This window comes from Phaenicophaeus curvirostris, chromosome 21, assembly GCF_032191515.1.
Source record: "Phaenicophaeus curvirostris isolate KB17595 chromosome 21, BPBGC_Pcur_1.0, whole genome shotgun sequence".
In the NCBI taxonomy this organism is placed as follows: Eukaryota; Metazoa; Chordata; class Aves; order Cuculiformes; family Cuculidae; genus Phaenicophaeus; species Phaenicophaeus curvirostris.
The window spans coordinates 9,804,062-9,828,351 of NC_091412.1; the positions used below are offsets into that span (position 1 = coordinate 9,804,062).

Below are 24,290 nucleotides of genomic sequence, written 5' to 3' on the forward strand. Positions count from 1 at the left end.
TGTGGCACACGTGCCAGTTCTTTTACTTCATCTTGATTTAACACTAGTTGTGCAGAATACGTGTAGGGCACAGAAACGGAGAACTGAGACCCAGATCAAGGCAGGAGGAGGTGGGGAGAGGAGCAAGGAGGGGAAACAGCTTTGCCATTGCATGTTTTGATACTGAAGTGCTCTTTGCAGTGATTTGAGAAGGGGGTGGGGAGAGAACCAGATGCTCTTAGGAAGTTCATACCATTGTTAATAATGTAATTCACAGATGGTGGTGGAGGCCTTGAAGAGGCTTTCATGCAGTACTTACGCTCTGTAATAGACAGATCATCACATCAGGGCTCACAAATAGACATGGCTTAATCCCAAGGATGAGTCTATAGTGATCTGGTTGGTGGTGGCCTCACGGATCACTGGAACCTTTTTAAGCAGTTAAGCATCTTCAGGATCCCACAACGTTGAGCACTACGCTAGGATTGGACAAATTCCTCGTTAAATTGTCAGGATAAAATGTTAGTGTGGTTTTGAGACTTTTCCAGTGAAAGTGGCTCTTCTGAAATAAAAACAACTTCCTTTGTCCTGGTTCAGAAATCAGTACAGACAGAGGTCTGAAAATCAGTCTGTACGGTGCCATCTTAATAAGAGGCAGTTCTGCTTTATTTCCATTTCTCTGTTTGGAACTGGAAGCAAACCTTGTGTGTATTTTCTTCTGAAGAGCTGTCAGTTCTTGACTGCTGAGGAGCAGGGTTGTGGGTTGCTTGCATGTCCTCTTGCTTTTTGAATGAGAAGTCACTCTTGCCTGTAAGCCTTAGAACAAATGAACAGCCTGCTGGCTTTCAGACATGGCTCTGAGAATCAGGAAAGCTTTACCTCAAGTCTATGCAATTCAACTCAAATATTTGTATGTTTGCGGGAGGCTTATTGATAAGGTCTTCACTGACTGAAGCTGGTCAGCTTTTTCATTGACCGTGAGCTATGTAACTGAAAGTATATTTTGGGGTCTTTGAAACAATACTAGCTTAGATGTTTTCCATTAGCTTAGATGTGTAGCACTAGAAATCAAAAGTTTCAGGCAGCATGAGAACAGATCTTTGCTTTGTTGTTTGCTGCTGTCTCTTCAAGTGTAGCTCCTCCCTCCCCAAGAGATGTTTCCATGATGTTTTTTATTACTTTTCTTCACTTCTTCAAGTTTAACTTGTGTTTAGTGAATTAGCTTCTTGTGCTGTTTGTCATGTGATGGTTCATGAGCCATGAAGAATGTGCTCCTGTGACTTCAGCCGTGAATTCGCCTGTATGGATGCAGGCTGTATCGCGTTCCTATTGGTCTTGCATTTTGAGCTAAGTAGCAAAGGGGTGGGAGTGGAAAAGTGGGGGCTGTTGCAGGGCTAAGCTACCACAGATTCTAGGACGACTTAATTTGTCACCTTGTTCACTGCTTAAATATAATCCGGGATTTTCTACCTCTTTCCTATTTTCACAGAAATGTTTTCTGCATTAGAAACTGGTTTGGTTCGGGTTTTTTTCTTACTATCCTCTTTAAATAAGAGGGGAAAAAACATGCTTTGGTACAAGAAATATCTTGAAGTCTTGGAGGAAGAGACTTTTTGGTTTTTTTAGACCTTGGTGAGGGGTGTGAGGAGCTTTAACTAAAGGAGTTGGAAATTATCTACTCTGTTGCACATTTTAGCGTATATCAGTTGTGGCACCTGTAAAGCAATCTCTCTATTGCTGCAGTAAATGACCGTATCTGTGCCAAGAGTTTGCTGTTTCTCCACAGTGGCCTGAGTTTCTGAGCTCAGTGCTGTTGAGAGCACCTCGTCCTGCTGCCGGTGAGCGATGTCTGCATCCATTCTGCCTCTGCTCAGCTGGGCTCTCCCAAGGCTGGGCACTGACATGGTCCGACTTCGTATTATATCACAGGATGGGGAGCGGCCCTTAGGAGAAGGACTTGGGATGCTGGTGGATGAGAAGCTCAACGTGAGCCAGCAATGTGAGCTCACAGCCCAGAAAGCCAAACATGTCCTGGGCTGCCTCCAAAGCAGTGGGACCAGCAGGGTGAGGGAGGGGATTTTGCCCCCTCTACTCTGCTCTCATGACACCCCCACCTGGAGCCCTGCGCCCAGTTCTGGAGTCCTCACCACAGGAAGGACATGGAGCTGTTGGAATGAGTCCAGCAGAGGCCGTGGAGCAACTGCTGTTTGGTATGAATCTCTGTTCTTAACTCTTGGAGATCAAGGCTTTGCAGGAGAGAGAGCTGGCAGTGGAAGTCACTCACTGCCTTGAAGTCTCTGCGTGTGGATGCTCTGGCAGTAAAGTACCCATCTTTTTTTTTCCCAGCAGACAGGAGGTCACACACCATTGGACTTATTTCTGCTTTTTATGTCTTCATGGGCCTAACACATATCTTTAGATTTGACTCCAAAATCAAAGTAACATTGGTTCAACACAATGGGTTTTATATCACCTTTTTTTCCCTCCAAGTTGGATTTTCTTTTCAGCTCTTACTCTAGTGTTTGTTGCTTCATAATTTGGGCTTTTTGCTTGCTCTTCATATTGCTTAAAAAAAAAAAAAAGTAAGGAAAAGGAAAAAACAACCCACACACAAAACTCTGTTTTTCTTAGCTCATCCAGTATTTCCACTTGGCTCAGAAGATGTGGCTTTGTGAGCCGAGGGAATCCTCATTTGGCTGGGCACCCGAGCTTTCTTCCAGAGCATTAGAAGGATCTACAGCTTAAGTTCATCGGAGAGCTGACCTGCTCTAGTTTTAATGAGATTTATTATACGTGTACCTTTTGGATTTTACAGCCTTGATCTTTAAAACAATCTGTACAAACCTGTTAATAAGAGCAAAACTGTTGACAGAAACTTGACTTTTTATCCTGAATCTTCCCTGTATTGAGATTATTGATTTTTGAAATTAAAATAATATTCCTTGTGCCATTGCTGTGCAACTTCTCTGTGTTGTTTGGCTGAGTGCTTGTGTTCATGTTTCCCTTCTTGGCTCCCCTAAGCCTCCCACTCAGAAAATGTTGATCAAACCCTGATTTCGCAGCTCAGGCTTGGAGAGGTTGGAAGAAACAAACCTGGATGTTACAGGCGACGGGTGCTTGTGTGTGAATTTTATGGATAAAGCTGCAATCCCAGTAGAATCACAGAATGGGTTGGATTGGGACGGACCTCAAAAGCCCATCCAGTTCCAACCCCTGCCAGGGGCAGGGCCGCCTCCCACTGCATCGGGTTGTTCAAAGCCCCACCCAACCTGGCCTTGAACACCTCCAGGGCCTCCCCACCCTCACAAGAGAATATTTCTTCCTGAGGCCTCATCTAAATCTCCCCTCGTTCAGCTTAAAACCGTTCCCCTCATCCTCTCCCTGCACTGCCTGATAAAGAGCTCCTCCCTGGTACATGCAGGAGAGATTGCAAGGTGTGGGTCTTGGCCAAATGCAACTGTATGTTCTCCCTACAACTGCCTCTGGCTTTCATAAAAGCTTGATGTCATTTAATAATTTGAGTTTTGTTTGCTTAAAAAAACTGAGAGTTCTCAGCTTCATCCAAAAGAGGTTCCTGTGAACTATGGGACTCCAAGGCCTTGAAAAGGATCCAGAGTGGGATGGATGTGCGCTGGTTATCGCTGAGTGAAGGCAGCACTGGAGACATGGGCAACAGGAGCAGAAAAACTGGGATCTGGAACGTCTCCTCCAGAGCCGCAGAACACGAGATGCTGCAGTCGTCTGGCTTAACTTCATTCAGTTTGGTGACTTCTACAGCTGCTTTACCTCTTTGTGGAAGACGCAATCTGACCAAGTGGAGTGGCCAGCAAACACAGTCATGACTTGCTCCATCAAGATTTGGCAAATCTAGTGACTACGTGATCTCTGGAGCTGTGAAGAAAAATGTGATGGTTGCCAATAATGGAATTCCTAAGCTTTCCTCTGTTTGCGCCGGGCGTTGGTACCCACAGCCCTCGAGCCTGCGGAGGTCAGTGCATTGCTGGGTGGAACGCCTTTCCTTTTTTTCACAAGTACCTATTAATGGAAGCCGAGTGCATAATGTAATCTCAAAATAGCTACTCCATGAATGCAGAAACATTCCACTTCTGACTAATTGCCAATTCAGAACGAGCGTTTAAATATGCACCAGAGACTGAGCGGCAGCTTTCCATATCTGCATGAATGGAGTTGGAAATGTATTGCAGCTCAGAGCCGCGCAGGCATCTGGCTTCTTGTTTTGTCTTCTCACACCGAGATAAGCAGGTTTGAGGTAACTGCTTGTACCCAGGTTGCAGAATGTGTCCTCTCTTTGGTTAGGTGAGCAAGCCGATGGGGTTGGTCATTCTCGCTGAGGATCTGGGAAGGACTAGGCTGATAAACACTCCTGAAAACCAGATTTCTGCTTCTTTTAGTTGTGAATGACCAGGAACACAAAGAGCTTATGGTCCGAGTCCTGGCTCTAGTGCATCGCCTGAAGAGCTTGGCAAGCAGCAGGGAGCCCATGTGCAGTGTTTTCTCCCTGCGCGCCGCTCCAGAGCCTCTGGCCCTGCTGCACAGTGAGAGTAAGACATGCAGACAGGCAGGGGGGCTGCGGGGGCAGGAGCCGTGTGGTCTGTGGGTCATTGACCTAAAGCCTGGCATGGTTTAAGGGTTTCTCTTGGAACTGCTTCTACCTGCCCAGGGGGACGGTGCCAGGTTACACAGGGCTCCCCTCCAGGGGACAAGTGCCATTGGAATTGGGTACATCCCCAGCTCTTGGGAAGGGACATAGAATCATAGAATCACCAGGTTGGAAAAACCCATCGGATCATTGAGTCCAACCATTCCTATCAAATACTAAACCATGCCCCTCATACATGCTTTCATACAGCCTCTTGTCCTCCCTTTCTCTGTGCTAGAGCAGGGAGTGGGCAAGAATTCTCAGGATTCCTTCACATCTTCACTAGGGGTGTTTGGGGTTTATTTTTTTTCTGGAGCAGGGGGGTGGATATACATTCCCTGGATTGGGCTGTTGATGCTTCACGTGTGAGGAGATGGTCCTTGCAGCCTGCATGTGCCGCTCTGCGTTTTCCTGGCCTCTCCAGGCAGGCTGAGCACCCAGAACTGGCCGCTGCGTCTGCGCTGCCTTCGCTCCTGCTCATGGGGATCGGGGCTCAGGGAGCTGCCTGTGCCGGTCACCCAGGCAAAGCCTGAACAAGTGGTTTTCTCGTGCTAAGCAGTGTCGCTTTTCCAAATACCGCATGGCCTCCATGGCTGTGACTCTGCAGCCATCTCAGAGCTGACCTCAAAGGCAATTCTCTTCCCCAAAAGGGAGATTTTCACATCAAGGCTAACACTGGTTTAAGGCTGCTTTATCTTAGAGCAGCATAAACCTGTTTCTGGTTATCTTAAGGCAGAAAGCAACTGTGGATTTGGATCGGACTGGATGATGGATTCCTGTTGATTTAACCAATCCATAAGGACTGCCTTTTGCCCCTACCCAGCTAATCTTAATTTCCTTTCCTGGCACAGGCTGTATGTACTTACTCTACACCATCTCTTGCAGCAGGATGAAGTTCTGGGAAGTGCTGCACACTGAGCATTGGCTTCTGCTGCTCTGCTCTTCAGGTGGTTATTTATGCAAGACACCAGCCAAAGGGAAGGGAGAGTTTTAACTGGATTAATCTCAAGAAGAGAGTGTGGGGATTTAGAGATTAAGGAACCAAAGGCAGCCAGCAGTCACTGACTTCAAAACCAGCAGTAGGAGAGCCAGTCTCTGTAGACTGGAAATAAGAGCCCTTCCTCACCTGCATAACGCCAGCCTTTGTTTGCCCTCAAGGTGTTATGGAAGATGGTCTGAGGGAGGCAGGGTATGTGCAGTGTGTTTTCTCTGAAAACTTGTGTTTTCATAGGAAATTGTTCATAATTGGCACCTCTTTAAGAAAGCACTGAGTGATCAGACAGGATCTCAAACCTGGCACTCGGATGGTGTGTCGGTAGCTCACTCCGATACAATGCAAACATCCGATTTCAGAGGACTTGTGGCTCTTCTAGTTGCACACGCTCCCCTTTTACACCTTCTACCCTTGCCCTGAAGTGTTTCTCTCGTCCCATATATTTTTTCCACTGATGCTGTTATGCATCCCCTGCAGGGAAAATCCTAGTAGATTACGGGATTGATGGAAAGATTGGGAGGCACGGGAGAGATCAACAAAAACCTCTTCCTAGGGAGGCACGAGTTTTAGCTTTGTGTCTCTAATGGCCAGGCTGCTGAAGGGGGAACAGATGGTCTAGAGGAGACTGGGATTACGGAGACAAGTACTGCAGAGCCCCAAATCTGATACATCTACTGAACTTCCAGGGATCAGGCAAAGCCAATCTGGTGCCAGTGGGGCTCCTTTGCCTTTGGCACAGTGTTTCTGTCCTGTTAAAGGCTGTCCTGGACAGTGAGCTTCTGCATGAGCCATTCCTGCTCTGGGGAAGAGCCAGGTGGCATGGAGAGAGTGAGGGACACGTGTGCCTTTCTGACAGGTCGACTGTACCTGCTGCCAGGGGCACTTGCATCCTGAGAGGGGAAAATGACCAAACATAGCGCTGCGTTATGGTTTTGCACAGCTTTTCTCCCCTTCCTGATGACTTCTTTCCTATCCTGGGAGTCTGGGAGAAGGGGTGGTGGCCACAGTCGCCCCTGGCTTTTGACACAGCCTGGCCTTTATTGCAATAGAATGTTTTGGAAAGGCTTAAATCTCAGGAGTGCTGGTCCCTGCTGCTGCCAGTGCTCTCTGAAGAGAGGCCTGAAACGGCACCGCTCTTTGGGACTGAGCAGTGAGCAAATACGCAGCGGCAGAATCCATCCTGGCCCAGGAGAAGCTGTGCTGGAGTCACTTTTGCAAGAAGCTAATTAAGATCTGTTTTTCTTGTATTTAACTTCCAGGCTTTGGAGAGTGTTGCAGTAAACAGGACACTGATTCAATAATGGATGGAGGGTGCTAGATGACTACAGTCCTTGAATTAATAGCTTGACAGCATTTCCTTTTCTCCTCTTCCCTCCTCCCACAGCAATTTGGACAGATACCCAAATAAACAATAACAAATAGATTTTTGGAGGAGCTGGCTGGGAGAAATAACAGAAGTCAAGGGGCACTCGTTATGCAACTTCATTCTGCTCATATTTGACTCATCCAGAAAACCCTGTTCTACTCCTCAGCTTCATTTTCCTTTCTCTTTCTTTTTTTTTTTTTCTTTCAGCCTCTGTTGGAGAATTCGTCATTATATTTGTTGCCTTGTTTTTGGTCCCTTGGAAACTGCTTAGACCGTGGTATCTCCAGTCGACTGTAGACGTGCAGTGCTGAGAGAGTGTAGGCAGAACTCTGCTGTGGAGAAACAGTGTGCAAGAGCCTGTAAACCAGCTTGTGTCAGGCCATGAAGTGGCTCTGCGTGTTGGCTTAAGCTCCAACAGCGTGAGGCTGATAGCTGGGAGGATTTTTTAAGCAGTGAGTGGTTCTGGGTGGTTTCTAACCGCTGGGTTCCAGCTCTGTTAGCGGAGGTCCCCTGCCAGCAGTGGGGCAGCCGGGAGGCTGTTCTGCATCCTGGGGACGGGAGATGTGAACACGAAGTACGCTTTGTACCTTGTGGTTCTCTCTGCAGTGTTTTCCCAGGGAATATCTTCAGGCGTTGCTTTCCCTCTGCTCTGCAAAGACTTCATGCCCTGTCTGTAGCTGTCCCACCAATTCCTTATGAAGTTTTGCCTAAAACACTTGGGGTTTTTTCCCTGCCCAAGCAGAGGCTAGAGCTGAAAAGACTTTCCTGCCAGTTCTTCTTCTGATACAGCCTGAACTCCTGCTGCTAAACCTCTACCAGACACTCCTGTTCTAGATTTGTCACCGCAATAGAGCAGAGGCTCCTGGCTGTGCTCTCTTCCTTGCATCGGGGGTTACACAATAGCAGCCTGTGAGTGCCAGCACAGATGCTGCTGCATCCAGATGCGCTGTACCATGTAGTTGCTTGGATACATCTTTTTTTCCTTTGTTTTTCTTCTCACTAGGTAACAATTTGCAACTTGTATTTGCACCACTGAACACAGAGACAGGTTAAGCAGTGTTAAGAATATGAAATATTAATGATTTCCTCTCCACAGACATTGAGGATCATGGAATTTGAAAAGATTGAGTGTTGCTCTGCTCTGTATTCATAGGATGATGAAATGGTTTGGGTTGGAAGGGACCAAAAAGATCACCAGTCCCACCCCAGCCATGGGCAGGGACACCTCCCACTGGATCAGGGGCTCCAAGCCCCATCCAACCTGGCCTTGAACCCCTCCAGGGATGGGGCAGCCACCACTGCTCTGGGAAACCTGGGCCAGGGCCTCCCCTGCCTCATCATGAAGAATGTCTTCCTCATGTCTAATCTAAATATTCCCCCTTCCAATTTAAAGCCATTCCCCCTCATCCTGTCACTCCAGGCCCTCGTAAAAAGTCCCTCCCCAGTTTTCCTGGAGCCCCTTTCAGTACTGGAAACTGTGCTAAGGTCTCCCCAGAGCCTTCTCTTCTCCACGCTGAATAACCCCAACTGTCTCAGACTGTCCTCCCTATTTCTTTTATTTCACCTTCTTAAGTGTTAAATAACTTCCCACTTGAGAATTTTTTTCATCCAGAAAATCATCTCTTAATTATTGATGCAGCAGACCAGAGCCCCTAAGCATCCTGACTGCTGATGCTTATAGCTCAGGTAGGTCAGGAAGATCCCAGTGCTGCTCCGAATCCATCCCGTGTCGTACGGTTGTTACGTCAAGGGGAGATTTGACAGGAGCTTACAGGGATTGGATCTCGGAGGAGCTGAGTGGGTGAGAGTCTCTTCTAACATTCTGGCGGGGGGAAGGATGCTTGCATGTTACAGCCAGCCACTTGGCTTTAAGAGCTTACGGCTGAGCCGGCACGGGGTGGAGATGCAACTGAAACGTGTTTCATAGATCACTTTGTGTGCCTTCCTCTGTGTACACGGAAAGTCTGTGCCTGCTTATGCTGCTGCTGACTGGGAATTAGACTTCCAACAAGAGAGCTGTGCTGGCACAGCTTTATTCTATGGATGCAGCTGCAATATCAGTAGGAGTGGTATCCAGATACGCTCTATTCTTATCCCATTATGGAAATAATATATTTCATCTATGTTGCAGGTGAATCAGCATTATTGCTTTAGTGACCCTACTGTGCGATTTGGGAAAAGGGAGAGCTCTAGAGCTGTAACTTGAACTGTTCCTGCCCAGAGCCCTGCAATAACTCCTGGGTTTTAGTGAGGATAGCAGGGATAGCAGTGAGGCTGCTGTGAGCGTGCACCAAGGTAAACTGGATGCTAACAGGAAGGTGGCTGATTGCAAGACAAAAACCTGTCCCTTTGCAGCGAACCTCCCTTCCTTCCCCCCTCCTCCTCCTCCTAAAATAGCCCTTTGGCATCAGGAGCGAAACCCAACTATTTCCCTCTTTTAAAAGCACATGGAATATTTGTTGACTTCCATGGGTAATGCACTGCCTGGCTTTAACCAGGAGCTGGGGTTTTGCATCTGCTGTGTCTGGTTTATGTCCTTAGTCCTTGTAATGCGTAATAGTATCGCTCACGAATGATAAAAGATTATCAGCGGCAGTTGCAGGTCTCCAGATTCTCTGCGTGTGGCTCATTCTCCACTTGGCTTTTCAAGCTCTTTCAGCCTTTCTTAGTTCTAGCTCTTTCTTTTATGCAGTGGTTCAGGAGATTCTTCTCTCCCAGCTGGATCAGGTGAAGTTGTCAGCCCTCTGGGTGAGGAGAGGCACGTGGCCACGCTGCCTCGGAAAGCTCTGGAGTGCACGGAAAGGTTGAGCAAGGTCTGTGTTTGTAACAGGCGGTGGCTGGAGAGGGGTCTGAGGCGTGAACGTCCGTCCTTCCTAATTGCGCGGGGACAATTCCATGCGTGTAAACGTGTCACCCTGCGGGAACGGCTAATGTGGGAACCTGTGGAGCTGGGATTTCATTTTAATCACAGGCTCTTTGTTGTGCAGGGGCCCTGCCCTGAGATTCGCCGGTGTACGTGTGCATATCTGACTTGCTCTGAGTCAGACTGTGCCCTGGACATCAGCAACAGCTCCCAGTAATAAACTGGGATTACAGTGCCTGTGCTTATATAGCAAGTGAGTTTTCGTAAACTTGTCCCATTGCTGTCAGCATGTGTTATTATTGTGGGAAACCAAATGCTTCTAGGTTTCAAGATTTCCAGTGGACAACTTCCTTAGTTTTGCCTAAAGGGAGACTGAGCAGGTATTTTGAAGGTTCTGGAAGGCTTTAAATCTAGCAAAGCATCATAGTTATGTTAAATATCTGCCTTTCCTGACATATTTTTGCAATGTCAAAAGGTGATCTAAAAGTAAGAGGGAAAGTCTGTTCAGGAGGACAGTAGATTTTGTTTCTTGTCTGTGAGTGCCTAGAGATGGTGATAACCAACGTGCTACTGCGCAGTTTTATGGAGAAGTTATGTACAATATTCCTTTGATGAAGGGATATTTAATGTGAATATGTGTCTGCAATGTTTGTATTCTCTTTTTCCCCTTGGGTGCGTCCGTGTGGTTAAGGCAAAAGCTGTTGTACTCCCCATCAGGCAAGCTTGGTTCACTGCAGAAATTCTATTGACAGTAATCTCCCTTTTAATCTGTTCTGGTGGGGTAGTGCAGCAGGCTGTGTCACACTGTATTTCTCATCTTGACTCTTGTTGTACCAGTTGGAGGCTTCTAATTTTTGTCTTCAAGTGTTTGAGTCTTATTTGTGCAGTTTTTAGCGAGGCCTCATCTAAACAAGGTTTGCATAAATCTTTTGGCTCCAGCAGGAAGATGAAAGCTTTGATAAGGAACTTGTTTTTTTCTCTCTCCAGAGCAGGAGTGCAATGTCTTTGACCTAAATATACCAATTACTGACACAGCAAAGTGATACAGAAAGCAATCTGGAAGGAATGCCAGCCTCTGAATGAACACTTGGCTGCAGAAAGCTGCTGTGGAACCTCAAACACAGAAAAAGTGTGAGGAGGAAAACTAATCATTCAAAGCATTTCACGCAAACAGGGATGGGTGAGAGACACGGCTGGAGAAAGCTGAGTGTTTACCCTTTATCCCTATGACTTTGGAGAGGGAAAAGCACTGTGCAAAACCCAGCATGGTTCTCCCTCTGCCCCTTTGTAGCCTGGTTTGTTCAGCTTTGCTTCTTGAAGAACTTCTATGGCAAACTTAAAGGCTTCCTAGGGGCAGCCTCTACTTTTTAAAAGCAGTTGATGACAAATGTAAATATTCCAAAAAGGGGCTTAGAGCTCGCTCTCTAGAGCATGCTAGGTGACTTTATTAATTAGTTTCATAATTTTAGTAATGCTTAAGGTTAACTATCTTCAGGGATTTTGAAGTGAACTGGATTTCAGTTCAGCTTTGAGACCTATCCTCTATAAATGTGAATACTTGCACATTGCTACCAAGGAGATGCTTTCCATAATACACTGAAGAAATCATTTCCCACAAACTGCTGCAGATTTTTAGTTGTCTTTCTTCCCTATATTGCTGCTGTGGGACTTGCAAACTCTGGCTGCTCATTTTGCTGGTGGTCAAATCACTCTTTCTGGTACCAAACTGCTACTCAACGCAGCCAGGCTGGAAATGGTACCTGTTACAGCTCCGCACCCCACTCCGGTCCCACAAGCTCCAGCTGGTGAATTTATATGTAGTTTTGGGCTTCTTGCAAGCAACAAAGGGAACCTTTTATCAGCCTAGGTTTTCCAGTCAGCCCTTGTTTCTCTTTACCAGCCAACATTGTTGCTGGCACTTCAGCCTTACTGCAAATGCAGCATGAGGGGGCTTTTTGCTAACAGTTTAATGAAGAGATTGATAGAATACAACTCAGACTGCTCTGTGAAGTCTGCTGCAGAAATGTGGAATAGATACTTGGCAATCTGACTGCAGCATTTGTCTTGCTTTGTTCCAGCAGATGATTTGAGATTATTGATAGGACCAGCCTTGTGTGTGCGATGCTGTTCAACAGGCATCTGTCAAATATTTCATCTGGGAAGGCTTTGAACTTTAGTTCTATGTGACGTCCATGCACAGTTGCCAGTCCCTTGGACTTCAAGGGCTTCTATTCGATTGCCTCTTTGGGCATCTAATGCCGGTCCAGTGGAGATGTCAGATACCCCAGGGCATCTCCAGTGCCACCACAGGTTTGTGTCAAGACTTGAGTTGAGCCCTAAGGACTCTGAACGTGCAGTGGATGCTCTTATCTCCAGATGATTTGTGTTGCATAAGAGGAAGAGCTGTGGCTGCACTGGTGGCACCCTCTGCAATACTTGACCAGACTGGGTTATCCATGTGTTGGGTAATAGCTGGGAGAGGGGGGTTGGTACTGACTTGCTTCATATTTGCTGACACGCAAGGAGAGCTCCTGTACGGAGGAGTTTGTGATGCTCTGGACGACTGTAGCCCAAACAGAGATATGCTGGGAAATTGGTGGATACTATGAAGAGGAGTATTTGCGTGGTTTAACAACTGGATCGGTGCCTGGGTGCACGGCCTCTGATCTGACTAAAGCAGATGCCTTCTTCCCAGCAAAGGTCATGCTGGGCTCAGAGGCACTTAGTATGAGTTTGAACAACTGGGTGGGATCCAGCCAAGGCAGGGTAGGCACAGAACGAGAAGATTGTTCATTTAATTACAAGCCTTCTCTTTGTAGCACCTCCTTTGAGAGCGGTCCAGAGCTGCTCACATGATGCTGGCTTGACAGTGTTTAAGTGAAAAGCCTCTCTGATGCTATGGCTACATCTGAATCTTGCTGTGGGTTTGGGGATCTATATTAACTAATAATTAAACAAGAAGCTGCCAGTTGTGCTTCACTAGGAGAGGTTGAAAGGCTTCAAGTTCTTTGTCTCATGTAGCTCCTCACAAAGTAGCCTCTGCATTACTGTTCTTGCACAAGGTCTCTCTGCCCCTGTTAATAAGGATCTTTCTTCAAAAAAAGAACAATATTGACTTTGAAATTAATAGCTTCAAGAAATGAGAGACGTTTCAGATCTGCCTCTCGGTTCTGCCTTCCTGTGAGGAATTCAGGACCGCTCATCACTGGTGTTTGTTGCTGTGCAGAGGGTTCCTGTAAAAGGAGAGAGTGTTTCCAACAATGGAAATAATGAAGTTGCCTATCCAGAAAGCAACATCTGGCCAACATCTAGAAAACAGAGAGAGGGAGAGAGGTGCTGTAATGTCTGCAGTGTGCACATCACAACTACGAGCAACACGTTGACTCGTGGGGTGAAAACTTGAATCCCTGTTCTGTCTAAACTGTCAGCGCTCTCTTGATACTGATGCCTGTGACCACTCCAACTCCTGATAAAAACACTTCCCAGGCTTTGTCTGTGCAGTCAGGTATGTTGGCATAAAGTCATGTGTAGTAAGCAGTTATTAAATTGGAATCTCTTTTAAGATTTGAAGGATATATTTTTAGGGTGTAGCCCGTGTGAAGTGTTCTCTGTGTAAAATAGAAATGCAGTGAATGTTGGACACGGGACTGATGCCAATAATCCTACCTCTTACAGTAAAAGAACTTGCTGTGATGTTTCTAGCGCTAAGTACAGGCAGCCAGCTCTCGTCCCTGTACGTAAGAACACAGATTGAATCTTGTTTATCATTACATCAGTCTGCGAAAAGGAGATTTAGAAGAGCAGGATTCTTTGCGTGATGTGGAGTGACTCCCATTGTGTGGAGCAGAATAGCACTCAAAAATTTCTCTCCTCTCCCTTGCCCTTTTGATGACAGATAGTTGGCAGTGGATCAAAGCACAAACAGGATTAATGTTTTGCATATTCTGTCCTACATGGCCTGAAAGGAGCGGAGATGGAATTTTTCATCTTTCACTTTAAACTGCATTTAATATCGTGGCCTAGTTTAGAGCTGTGCGACTCATTCCTTCCATTTCCCCCGAGGCCTCTGTTTCTGGTCAAGGAAAGCAGGGCACGACTCCCTCTGGAGCTCATCAGTGCTGCTCAGCTTCCCCCTCCTTGCAGGCTGGTGGAGGAGGCTGCTTTGAGGCTGGAGCAATCCGGCATTGGGAATCTCCAAGCTGCATTTGTGGGAGCTGCCATCTCTTGCTCCTCTGTCGCCGTGGTTCCAGTACAGGTGCTGCAGGACTGAGGTGAGATACAAGCTTCTCTCCACCGCCTGCACGAAGGCAGCTTTGAAGGCTGAGGTGGGTCACACAGGTCACACCTCCCTCGGCTGGAGTGGGTGTCCAAGGATGCTGTCCAACCACGTTCCTTCTTAAGGTGTAAACTGCCTTCTTGGAGATGTCCCCAGAAGGGAGCATTTGCAGATTTTTATGGAATCACAGAATCACCAGGTTGGAAGAGACCCATCGGATCATCGAGTCCAACCATCCCCATCAATCGCTAACCCACGTCCCTCAGCGCCTCGTCCACCCACCCTTAAACCCCTCCAGGGAAGGGGACTCAACCCCCTCCCTGGGCAGCCTCGGACAGGGACCAATCACCCTTTCCATGAAATTTTTTTCCTGATGTCCAACCTGACCCTCCCCTGGTGGAGCTTGAGGCCATTCCCTCTCGTCCTGTCCCCTGTCCCTTGGGAGAAGAGCCCAGCTCCCTCCTCTCCACAACCTCCTCTCAGGGAGTTGGAGAGAGCGATGAGGTCTCCCCTCAGCCTCCTCTTCTCTTTGGTTCCACCTTTTGGCTGAGGAGATGTTGCACGGACCTCCTCTTCTTTGGAAACGAGCTGGAAATGGCAAGAAAGCGTGAAGGGGTTTGATTTCGCGTTCGTGAACAGCATCGAATCGTTTCCTTCCCTGCAGCTTGTTCCCGTGGGAGCGCCGGGTGCCTCTGCTCGGTCCTGCCCTCCCCTCTAGCGGGGGGACTCCTCACTGCAGCGGCTGCGGCCTGCGGGGTGCTCTGCGGGCTTCTGAATACTTCAGGAAAAGCACGAGCCTTCAGAAGGGACCTCAAAACCCATCCAGTCCCACCCCTGCCGTGGGCAGGGACACCTCCCGCTGGATCAGGGGCTCCAGGCCCCATCCGACCTGGCCTTGAACATCTCCAGGGATGGGGCAGCCACCCCTGCTCTGGGCAGCCTGGGCCAGGGCCTCCCCACCCTCACAGCAAAACGTTTCTCCCTAAATTCTCATCTCAATCTCCCCTTTCTCAGCTGGAAACCATCCCCGCTTGTCTTCTCCCTGCCCTCCCTGATCCAGAGCCCCTCCCCAGCTTTCCTGGAGCCCCTTTCAACACTGGAAGCTGCTCCAAGGTCTCCCCAGAGCCTTCTCTTCTCCGAGCATGTTATCAGAGCTTGTTGCAGACGTGTTTATGCAGGGACAGGGCTGGTGAGGAGAGAGCACAGTGACTGTGTTGATGTTAAATTGCCTCTGACTTCATCCCCGTGTGAAACACCATCACTCTCTGCTGGCATTTTAGCTTCAGATTTTCAGTTCTTGTGCAGGTGTTTGCGGAAGAGCAGCTCTGGATTTTCTTTGTCCCGCTCCCCTGTTTCAGAAGCCTAGTAGAAGTGCATCAGTTTGTGCTTACAAAGTGACCCTCGAGTTTGGGAGTGGTGCAAGCACATGGCAGTTCGCTCTACTATAGCCACAATAAAATGTGTGATTCTTGCTCATGAGAGGATGTGTTCATCTTAAAGGATGGTGGGATGAGTGGTGGAAAAATGAGAGAAACACAGTAGCTGTGCAGAGCCTGGTAAAACTTAGAACTCTATCCAGTTAAAAAAACCCTGACACTTTAAGTGCCCACCACAGGACCTCATTAGCACCCCATTGTCAGTGTGGCAGAGGTGTAAGAGTGCCAAAGGTCTCTTGCAACCTTCTACTTGCTGGTTTGTTTCTTGAAAACTGACTGCGATACATGTGTTTGAGGTCTTGCTTGTAAATATGGGTCAGTTCCGTGCAGCTCCGGTTGAACTCTGGTTTTCCTGGGATGCCCTGTGCTGACCCAACGCTTGGTATGGCTTAAAATGTGTTGCTTCTGCAGATCTATATGAGCGTAGTTAATTTTCACTGATAAATCAGATCCTGTACCCCATCTCCATCCGGTGCCTGGCAATGCATATGTAAATGCACTGTGAAGCAGAATTAATTGTAGAGATCTCTCTGCTGAGGTATCGCTTTGGGCTTTGGTAGGTAGGCCTAGTAAAATTCCACAGCCCGTTAGGGATCGTGCGTATTAATTTTGCATCTAAAGCAGCGTAATATGTCAGCTTTCCCCGTTCTGGTCTCTCTGCGCTCGCCCAGTCCTACTTGGCAGGATTACTTGCTGGTTTTATGGATTCTTACACTTGATCGCGGACACTGGACTATGAATTAATATGATCTACATAAAGGTAATAAGAGATTTTTGCCTGGAGAAGTAAACTACGTGTTTGGCTCTTGGCCGGCCTCATTTGGCAGGGGTCACTGCAAGTCCATGCAGAAGCATGCAAAATCCTGCAGGGGCAAAAATTCTTGTCATGTTGAGTTCTTGAAAGGCTTTTGAGAGAACTTGAAGTGACAGCTGAGTGGAAGGCGAGTTCCTCTGTAGTGACAGATGCGTAGAAGCAGCGAGAGTTTCCTTCACCTTCTACAATCAAACGAGTGAAATGCAAGTCTTTGGGTTCTGTGTCTATTAAAACTTATTAACTTTTTTCTCCTTTCCTATGTGTGCAGGAGGCAGACAGTGGGGAAGAAGAATGCCGGTCCCAGCCCAGAAGGTAAGATTGTTATTTGAACTTTGCAGAAGCCCTTGAGGACACCTTTCTGTGTGAGATGTTCCACAGGGCGTTTGTTGTCCGGGCATGTTCTGCAACCACGCATCCTTTTCTGTTTGTGGTTAACGTTGCACAACTGTCTCGTGTGCCTTACTGAAAAGTGTGTTTATCTGGGGCCTAAATGGTGCTCCCAGTAAAGGGGTTGTTGCAGCAGGAAACAGGAAAAGTCAGATTACACACTAAAAAATACACGCAGGGACAAGTTCACAACTGGTCAGTGAGCATCTTCTCCAAACTACTGTTTGCATCCAGGAAGGGGTGTCCTGCCTGCTGACGTGTTCTGAGCTGGATGGGAATCCTCCACTGCTCTGTGTGTGTGGAGGCTTTGCCTGTAGCTTAGGAACAAATCTGGCTGTGTTGCTTCTTAGCTCCCTCCCATGTCTTAGTCGTAGTATGCCCTGAGCTGGACGGGACCCACGAGGATCACTAGATCCAACTCCTGTCCCTGCACAGGACAACCCCAACATTCACCCCGTGGGTCTGAGGGCATTGGCCAAACACTTCTGGAGCATTGTATGGTGTTTCTCAGGATTTGGTCCATCATCAGGAATAACCATACTAATAAAATCCTGCTCCCTGGTTAAAAAGTTTCTGTTGCCTTCAAGAGCTGAATTGGATTATTCTGGTTAGTAGGGGTCTCACAGGAGAGACTTCAGCAGCGTCGGGCATCCTCTGTGTTTCTTCACCTGTTTATATCCCTGTGTACATCTTTGGGCTGTGAAAAGTTGTATTTCTAGTAGCTGAAGCACAGAATGACTCTACACCGTAAGGGCACCCACTTAAAACAGTGTGTTCCATGGATTCATAGGAAAACACTGGGAATTTACAGGATTATTTTTTTCAGTTGGGATTATTTTGCATGGAAATGTTCACTTCTATAAGTGCCAAGTTGAGTTGCTTCAGGAAGAACCTTTTTTTGATAAATGTTTGTCCTTAAAACACTGGAACACGGCTGATTGATTGGTAACAAGTACTAATGGTGGGTTTATAATGGAGTCACAGTCTTAAGAGTAGACTTCGTGAAGTCTTGTAGGCTTTGTCTCCTGTCCTCTAAGCCATCAAAAGAATTATTTCAGCTGAAATTAGTAACAGCAAAAACTATATGTAGTAGGTAACTTCTCCAGCAGCTGGAGCACTTTCTTGGCTTGAAACGTTGCAGTCAAGTTTTATGAAAGGCATAAGATTCCCTCCAGAGGGAGTAAAAGGGCAGCAAAGGTGAAGTCGTTCTCACTGTATGAGCTCTGGTTGTTACAGTTCTTTGCTCGGTGTTGTTTGTGTGAGTAGGTAACAATAAAATTTCTATTACTTAAAAGACTAGATCAAGATTTGGGCTTTGGGTTTGGGGCCAACGTGTATGAATCCACAAAGGAAGAAGCTGTCCTGGTTGCCCAGTCCCATTATTTCAGCATAATCCTGCGACTGTGTGGCCAGGGAAAGGTTACTGCTCTGTTTCCTTCAGACTTCCACCCTTCAGTGATGCTTTAAGAATTGCTGTTCCTTCATTTTACAACATTCATGACTGAGAGGAAAGCTGGAAAGCGCGATTCCCAAAGGCTCAGACTGAACGCGGAGAAACTCTGATTTTTAATTTCGCTCTTAGCTTTCCAGCAGTCACAAGATCAGCTCATGACTTGATCTCAGTATACATAATGTATTGGAGGGGACGGGAGGGATTTCGTTGTTGTGGGCACTTAGCAACCATTGTAGGGTAGGTCTGAAATGAGTGATTTTTAATATATTTGATATAACTTCCTGGGGTAGGAAATTACAACCGGCTGTTGATGTGGTGACCTGAACTCCCTGACTCCTGTTGCTGGGGTCAGAAAGCTAACTGAAACCAAGAGCCTTCTTAGGGAAAACAAGAGGGTGGGTGTTAAATGTGTTTGATTACAGCAGGATAAAAATAATACAGTCAGATGTGGTAAGTAGTCAACCTGGAGTCCTGCTGTGGAGGAGCAGCAGTTGTCTGTAAGCAGCTTTTGAGTTTATCTAATCCCTAGTCTTCAAGGGAACATAGAAAGTAGTGGCTATTAAAAATCCAGACAGTAAAAAGGCAAAGGGCTGAGTCTGGCTTTGAAAGGAAGGCCCGTTACCAGCTGCAGTGCTGCCCGCTGTAGCTGCAGTCAGTGTTTGAGGAGGGATTTTTGCTATTTCTCAAATTCTTCTGATGAGGAGTCCTGTTGTCTCCTGCACTTGTGTAAAATTTGTTCAGACGCTCCCTCAGGGGAGCACGGTTGGTGTCAAGCGTGCCCAAACGCATCCCGTTAACTGGACATCAACTGCAAGAGTTCTACTGCGGCTAGAGCGTGTTTGGGTTAGTAAAATAACTTTTTGGTATTTATTAAATAGGATGTTAGTGCATAGAGGGGTTAACGGTTGCAAGGGGATTAAGCATTAATTAATACCTAAGCATGAGCACACAGACATATTTGATGTCAAAAGATTTTTGCAGTTAACAGTCTTGAAGATCATTTCGTACAGCCTTCATTTCCATCCTCTTGAGTCCACGTCTCTGGGGAGGGATTGCTGTCTCAAATGAGACAAATGCTCCACTTAGATCCAACTCAGCAGCATTGCTAGCGGTTTCTAAATAGCTTCTGTGTTAGGTTTCTGCTGTTTCTCTTTACTCACTGAGATACGGGTTGTGTATTGAGGTAAGGGGGAACATGCAGAAGGCTGGCGGTAGGACAGCAGGAGCGACTAGAGCTCGTTGAGCTGAGGCTGTGAAAAGCAACCAGTCTAAACATCCTCCAAACAGGCAGAGAGATTAACTTCAAACAGGAGCTTAAGCCTGTAGGCAGGTACATCCATATCATCACATCTAAACCAAATCATCTGACCTGTTCGTGGCCTTTCAGATCGAACGCCACGGAGTGCTGTGATTGCAGGGACTCGCATTTCACGGGCCAGGGAGAGGAAGTGGGTGAATTGTTGTTTAAACTTAAACCTGCTCTACAGAGCAAGCGCCACAGCAAGTCCACGCTCGCCCCACGACTGCTGCTGCCAGCACCATCGCGGAATGAGGAGGTTTCTGCTTTGTGAATTAGCAGAATCCGTGTAAAGCTTTTTCTTCAGAAGACAGAAAGAGCCGGTAGATGTGTAGGGAGAGAGTTCATGCGTGCTCTGCCACATGAGATGCTTCGAACAGTATTTTTTAGCAGAATATTTTGTACTGATACAAAGAGGAATGGTTTGGTTCCCTTCTTGAGGAAAGGACTTGGATGTCGTGAACACGGACTTCTATCCATTACTAAAAACCACAGCAAATTCACACTGCAAATACCTGAAGCTGAACAAATAGGTGGAAACAGGCTCAGCTTCTGGAATTTTGTTTCCCCACGCCCAAGCCCTGCTCCAGGCGAGTCCAGGAGGGTGGCTGTACCCTGCCAGAGCTGGGACCATTCCTGCAAGTTTGTGGGTGAGATCCCCAAATCCCTGACATGGATCCAAGTTCTTGCTCTGGAGTCACTGGTTGAGCTAGTCCTTGTCAACACTCTAACTGCTGGCTAATGGGACTGAGATGGAGTACTGCACAAGGAGATGTCTTGAACAATCCATTTATTACATTTATTACCTTCATAGCCATCTCGTAGACATTTTTATTAGGCTATCTTGAGGCTGCACAGCTACTGGCTTGCACATCTCTCCTTCTGAGCTCAAATGTGTGGCTAGCACGCTGAATATACTTTGAAGGGAGCATCTGTGTTAACAGCCTCATCTCGCTGTTGTTCAAACTTACCTAAAACACATGTGTATTGAGCTCTGAGTTGTGTTTACACTGTCTGGGTGTTGACATTCGGGTTTTGTGTGCTCTGTGCCAAGGTTGCAAGGATTCAGCATCTTTGTTCTGCTGACAAACAACATCTCTAGGGCCTCGGGCAGCAGCGGTGCTGCAGTCTGTGGTCCTTTTTGGGTTTATGGTGGAAATGATGCCTCCGTTTCCACACTGTCTGTGAATTTACCAGTTCTGTGTGCCTTGAAACAGCTCTGCTTGCCGAAATACAGGCTTTGAGGCTGCACAGTAATGTAAAATTGACTAAGCTGCATTGCTTAAAGAGGCTGCTGGTGCCTTCTGAGCAGTTCTTTGATCTTTTATGGCCGAGCACTTGGTCAGGGTAAAGTCCGTTTGCTTAGGTAAAGCTGAGGAGCCTGCTGTTCCCTTCAAGTACCGTAGAAGGTGATTAGGTCCTGCTTGAAATCTAGGGGTTGCCAGCTGAAAATGTTCTCAAAAAGTGCTTGTCCTCCCCTCCTTAGGTGTTAAGAAAGAAAAAAAACAAACCACCTTTTGCAGCCTGAGTGTGCTTACCTTATGGTTTGTGTTTTTTAGTCAGAATAGTTCCTTCCAAGAGTGAACCAGGAAGGAAAGCAAATCAGATTATGGCCGTGATAACAGTTGGATGTGCCAAGATGCCTCAAGGTTTCAAGCTGTGAGTAAATACCTTTGTTTCAGGAGTGGAAGAGCACAGTCTAATGATGGAGCTTATGGTTTATCACAGAATAAAAGTTGTCTTTCAAATATTCAGTGGAATTGGTGTGCTTGTTTCCCTTGTATAGAGCAACAGCTTCATACATCGTACGTCAAATAATTTGATTTTTAAACTGAGACCCACCGTAAGCTTCTCGCTACCTGTGGGTTGTGACAAGTCTCTGGAAGACAGAGGGGGGTGATTCCGTGATACTGAACGGGCTGCACTTCAGAGGACTCATTCACAGTCTGCATTGCGATGTGTGAGCCTGCAGCATCCCACCTCTGCTGTGACTTTTGGAGATGTGTATCCTTGCCGTTTGGTGCTCCTGGGGCAGGCTCCTGACATGTCTGGTTATCCTCAAAGCCTGGCTGGTGTTACAAGAGGCTTCCAAAAGCCATGTGCTGCGAGTTCTAGCGACTGAACCTCCCTCGCGCTTCCATTGCTTGCGGCTGCAGCTGCCAAACATTCATTTTGTTGGTACTTGAACAGTAGCTGGGATCTTCTGATGGGTGTGCAAGGCAGTTTAACTCCAGACCTTGAGTAAGAGGGGAATGCGTGTGGTGTACAGGAAAGCCTGTGTTTATCCATGCCGGAGATTACTCAGCTCTTGCATGAACCTTATCTTTAGGCTGTGTTTCCTGAATCCATCTTTCTGTCTTTCCTTTCAGTGACAGCTCAGCTTCTCTGTTGCATTTCCTACAGCTGCTTGCAGAGTGTGTAACACCGAGATAAAGAGCGGTTCTGTTCATCTGCCGGCTCTGCTCGGTGGGCCACACATTACGATGTGGGAAAGTGGGTCTGTGCTCTTCAGTTTTGAATACCAGGTGTTTCAGCACGAAACCGTGAGCAAAGCGGTAGTGCTGCTAGTAGAATTTGGGTTTATTAGATTAGTAACAGATCTCTGCAGAGCCAGTTCCCTGCAAGATCTGTGTCTGTGGCTACAACGTGCTCAGCCCGGTCTGGCTACATACCTGTGGGTCACAGTGATGTGCAAGATGACTTCAGGTGTGATCTTCGGGCTGAGGGAATAAACAGACCAATATTGTTGCATTCTCAGATTACCAGCTCGCTGAAAATATGAGTCTTCATTAGAATTTGCTAATGGGTCTTTCTAAGTGTGTGAACAGAAAATAAGGAGCAAGGCAAAGATGAACTGGGAAGTAAAAGGAATGAAGGTGGATCAGCCCCTTCAGTTATCAAAAGGGTCTTCTGGACACAGAGCAAGCCCAGAACAGCTGCCCCATGCACTTGTGCCCCTTCAAAGGTGACTGAAGGAAGAGCCTTCAGGATTTCATACGTGCTTCTGTCTCCTGCTGAGCATAAACCAGGTGCTCTAAGCTACAGGAACTGAAGTTAAGGGAAGATTCCTGATGTAAATAGAAAGGGAAGCTCCAAAATAGCCGTTCTGGTCTCTTTCCTGGCAAGGCTTCAAAGTTAAACGTGGATCCTCAGACTGTTCAGCTCTGTGTGGATTTCAGGCACTTAAATATATTTTGAACATCTCGGCCAGGGTTTCTGGACTTGTTGCCATTCAGTTTTTGGTATCTCTGCGTCAGAAGCATTCCTTTATAAAAATCAGGGGTGTGGTTTTCACAGTTAAGAGGATTTAGATATTTCTTTTCCGTAGGTCACTGAAATAACACATTACCTGTTTTATCATCTCAGACACGTCACTCACCTGTTTCTTCCTTGCTGGACTTTGAGTGGTGCCGAAACAGTCTGTAAGGGTCTGGATTAACATTTTAGCAGCAATATTGATGTTTGCATGGAGAGCAGTTTGCTGTGCAAATAGAATGCATTGTAGTTTTTGCACCCAAAAAAAAAGAATGGTGTCTTCAGAGCTCCTCTTGAGCTGCTTGAATGCATGTGGACAGCAGCTCTGAAGAAAGGAGGGCGGGAGAAGGCTGTGGGAGATGTTCCAGCAAAAGCTGTGTCTCAGCATGTTATCCTTGTCCAACATTAGTGTTGAGAGACCAGAGTAATAGACCTTGCTGCTTGTGTCCCTTGTCCTCGCCCTGCTGCCACCGCTCAGGTCCTTCAGTGTTCTTTGCACCTGTAAACTGGGTGTAATTGAGCGTTGACCTCTATATGTCGGACCCTCTAAGATTTAATGATAAGTAAACCATACAATGATTGGGTGTGGGGTTTGTGAGGGAAGGGTTTAATGAAGTGATAATATTGCAAAATAGGTGTTGAGTTCTCAGCTAAGAAGCCCAGTCATTGATCAGGATAGGCAGCTGACCAAACGGGCTTCAGAAGCAGGGTTTTGTTCTTTGTGTGATGCTTATCGCTCTACCCCTGCGCCTGTCTGATTTCTTTGCTCAAGAACTGGAAACAGAAATACTCTTTGACAGCTTAAATAACCAAATTTAGAATGCGGCTTCCTGTTCTGACTGGTTCTTCAGGATTCGAGTACAGTTTTGCGTGCTTTCCCTGTTCCTGCCTCCCCCTCTTTTTTTTCTTTAACCAGATATGGGCTCCTTTCTAATTACTTTGTTAAATCTCCCTCAGTGTGTGTAATAAAGCTGGTGCATGTAAGTGCTGCCGTGGTGGGTGGCATGCCTCTTACTCACTGGGAGAGCTTTCTGTACTCTATCTCATTCTTTACTATACTCTATCTCGCTCTGCCCTGCATGCATTGGCTTGTTTCTCATCACTGCTGCTGAAATAGTTTCAAGTTTTCCCAATTAATTGGACTACATAATGCAGTTGGCTTTGTCTCCCGAGCTAAAAATGGCCAGAAGACTTTTGACAGATCAGCTTCTCTTCCGAAGTGGGGGCAGCAGTAGAAGATGAGAACACAGGAGGTGCTGCTCTCAGAGGTTTACAGGTTTGCAGTATTAATTTAAGGCTTTCTGCAGATAAGTCATCTGTTTGGACTTGTAATCCACTCAGGCTCATCTGTAGACTGTTCATCTCCAAGAACCTGTTCATCATCCTCCCTGCAATGGTCTGAAACAATGGTCCTCCCTCCAGAAAAACACAGGCACGGGATCCTTTGACACTTAGGAGTGTGGCAATATTAGGAAAAAAATTTTCACGGAAAGGGTCACTGGGCACCGAC

General features: G+C 46.8%; 1 protein-coding gene across 3 annotated transcripts in view; it reads left to right on the forward strand.

Annotated features, from left to right (window-relative positions):
- The window catches only part of SSH2 (slingshot protein phosphatase 2), a 98,312-nt gene that overhangs the window by 15,617 nt on the left and 58,405 nt on the right, over positions 1 to 24,290 (forward strand). For all 3 annotated transcript variants that reach the window (XM_069874322.1, XM_069874324.1, XM_069874326.1), the window contains exon 2: positions 16,657 to 16,700. In XM_069874322.1, coding sequence (XP_069730423.1) covers positions 16,657 to 16,700 — 44 coding nt within the window. The remainder of the gene's footprint in view (positions 1 to 16,656; positions 16,701 to 24,290) is intronic.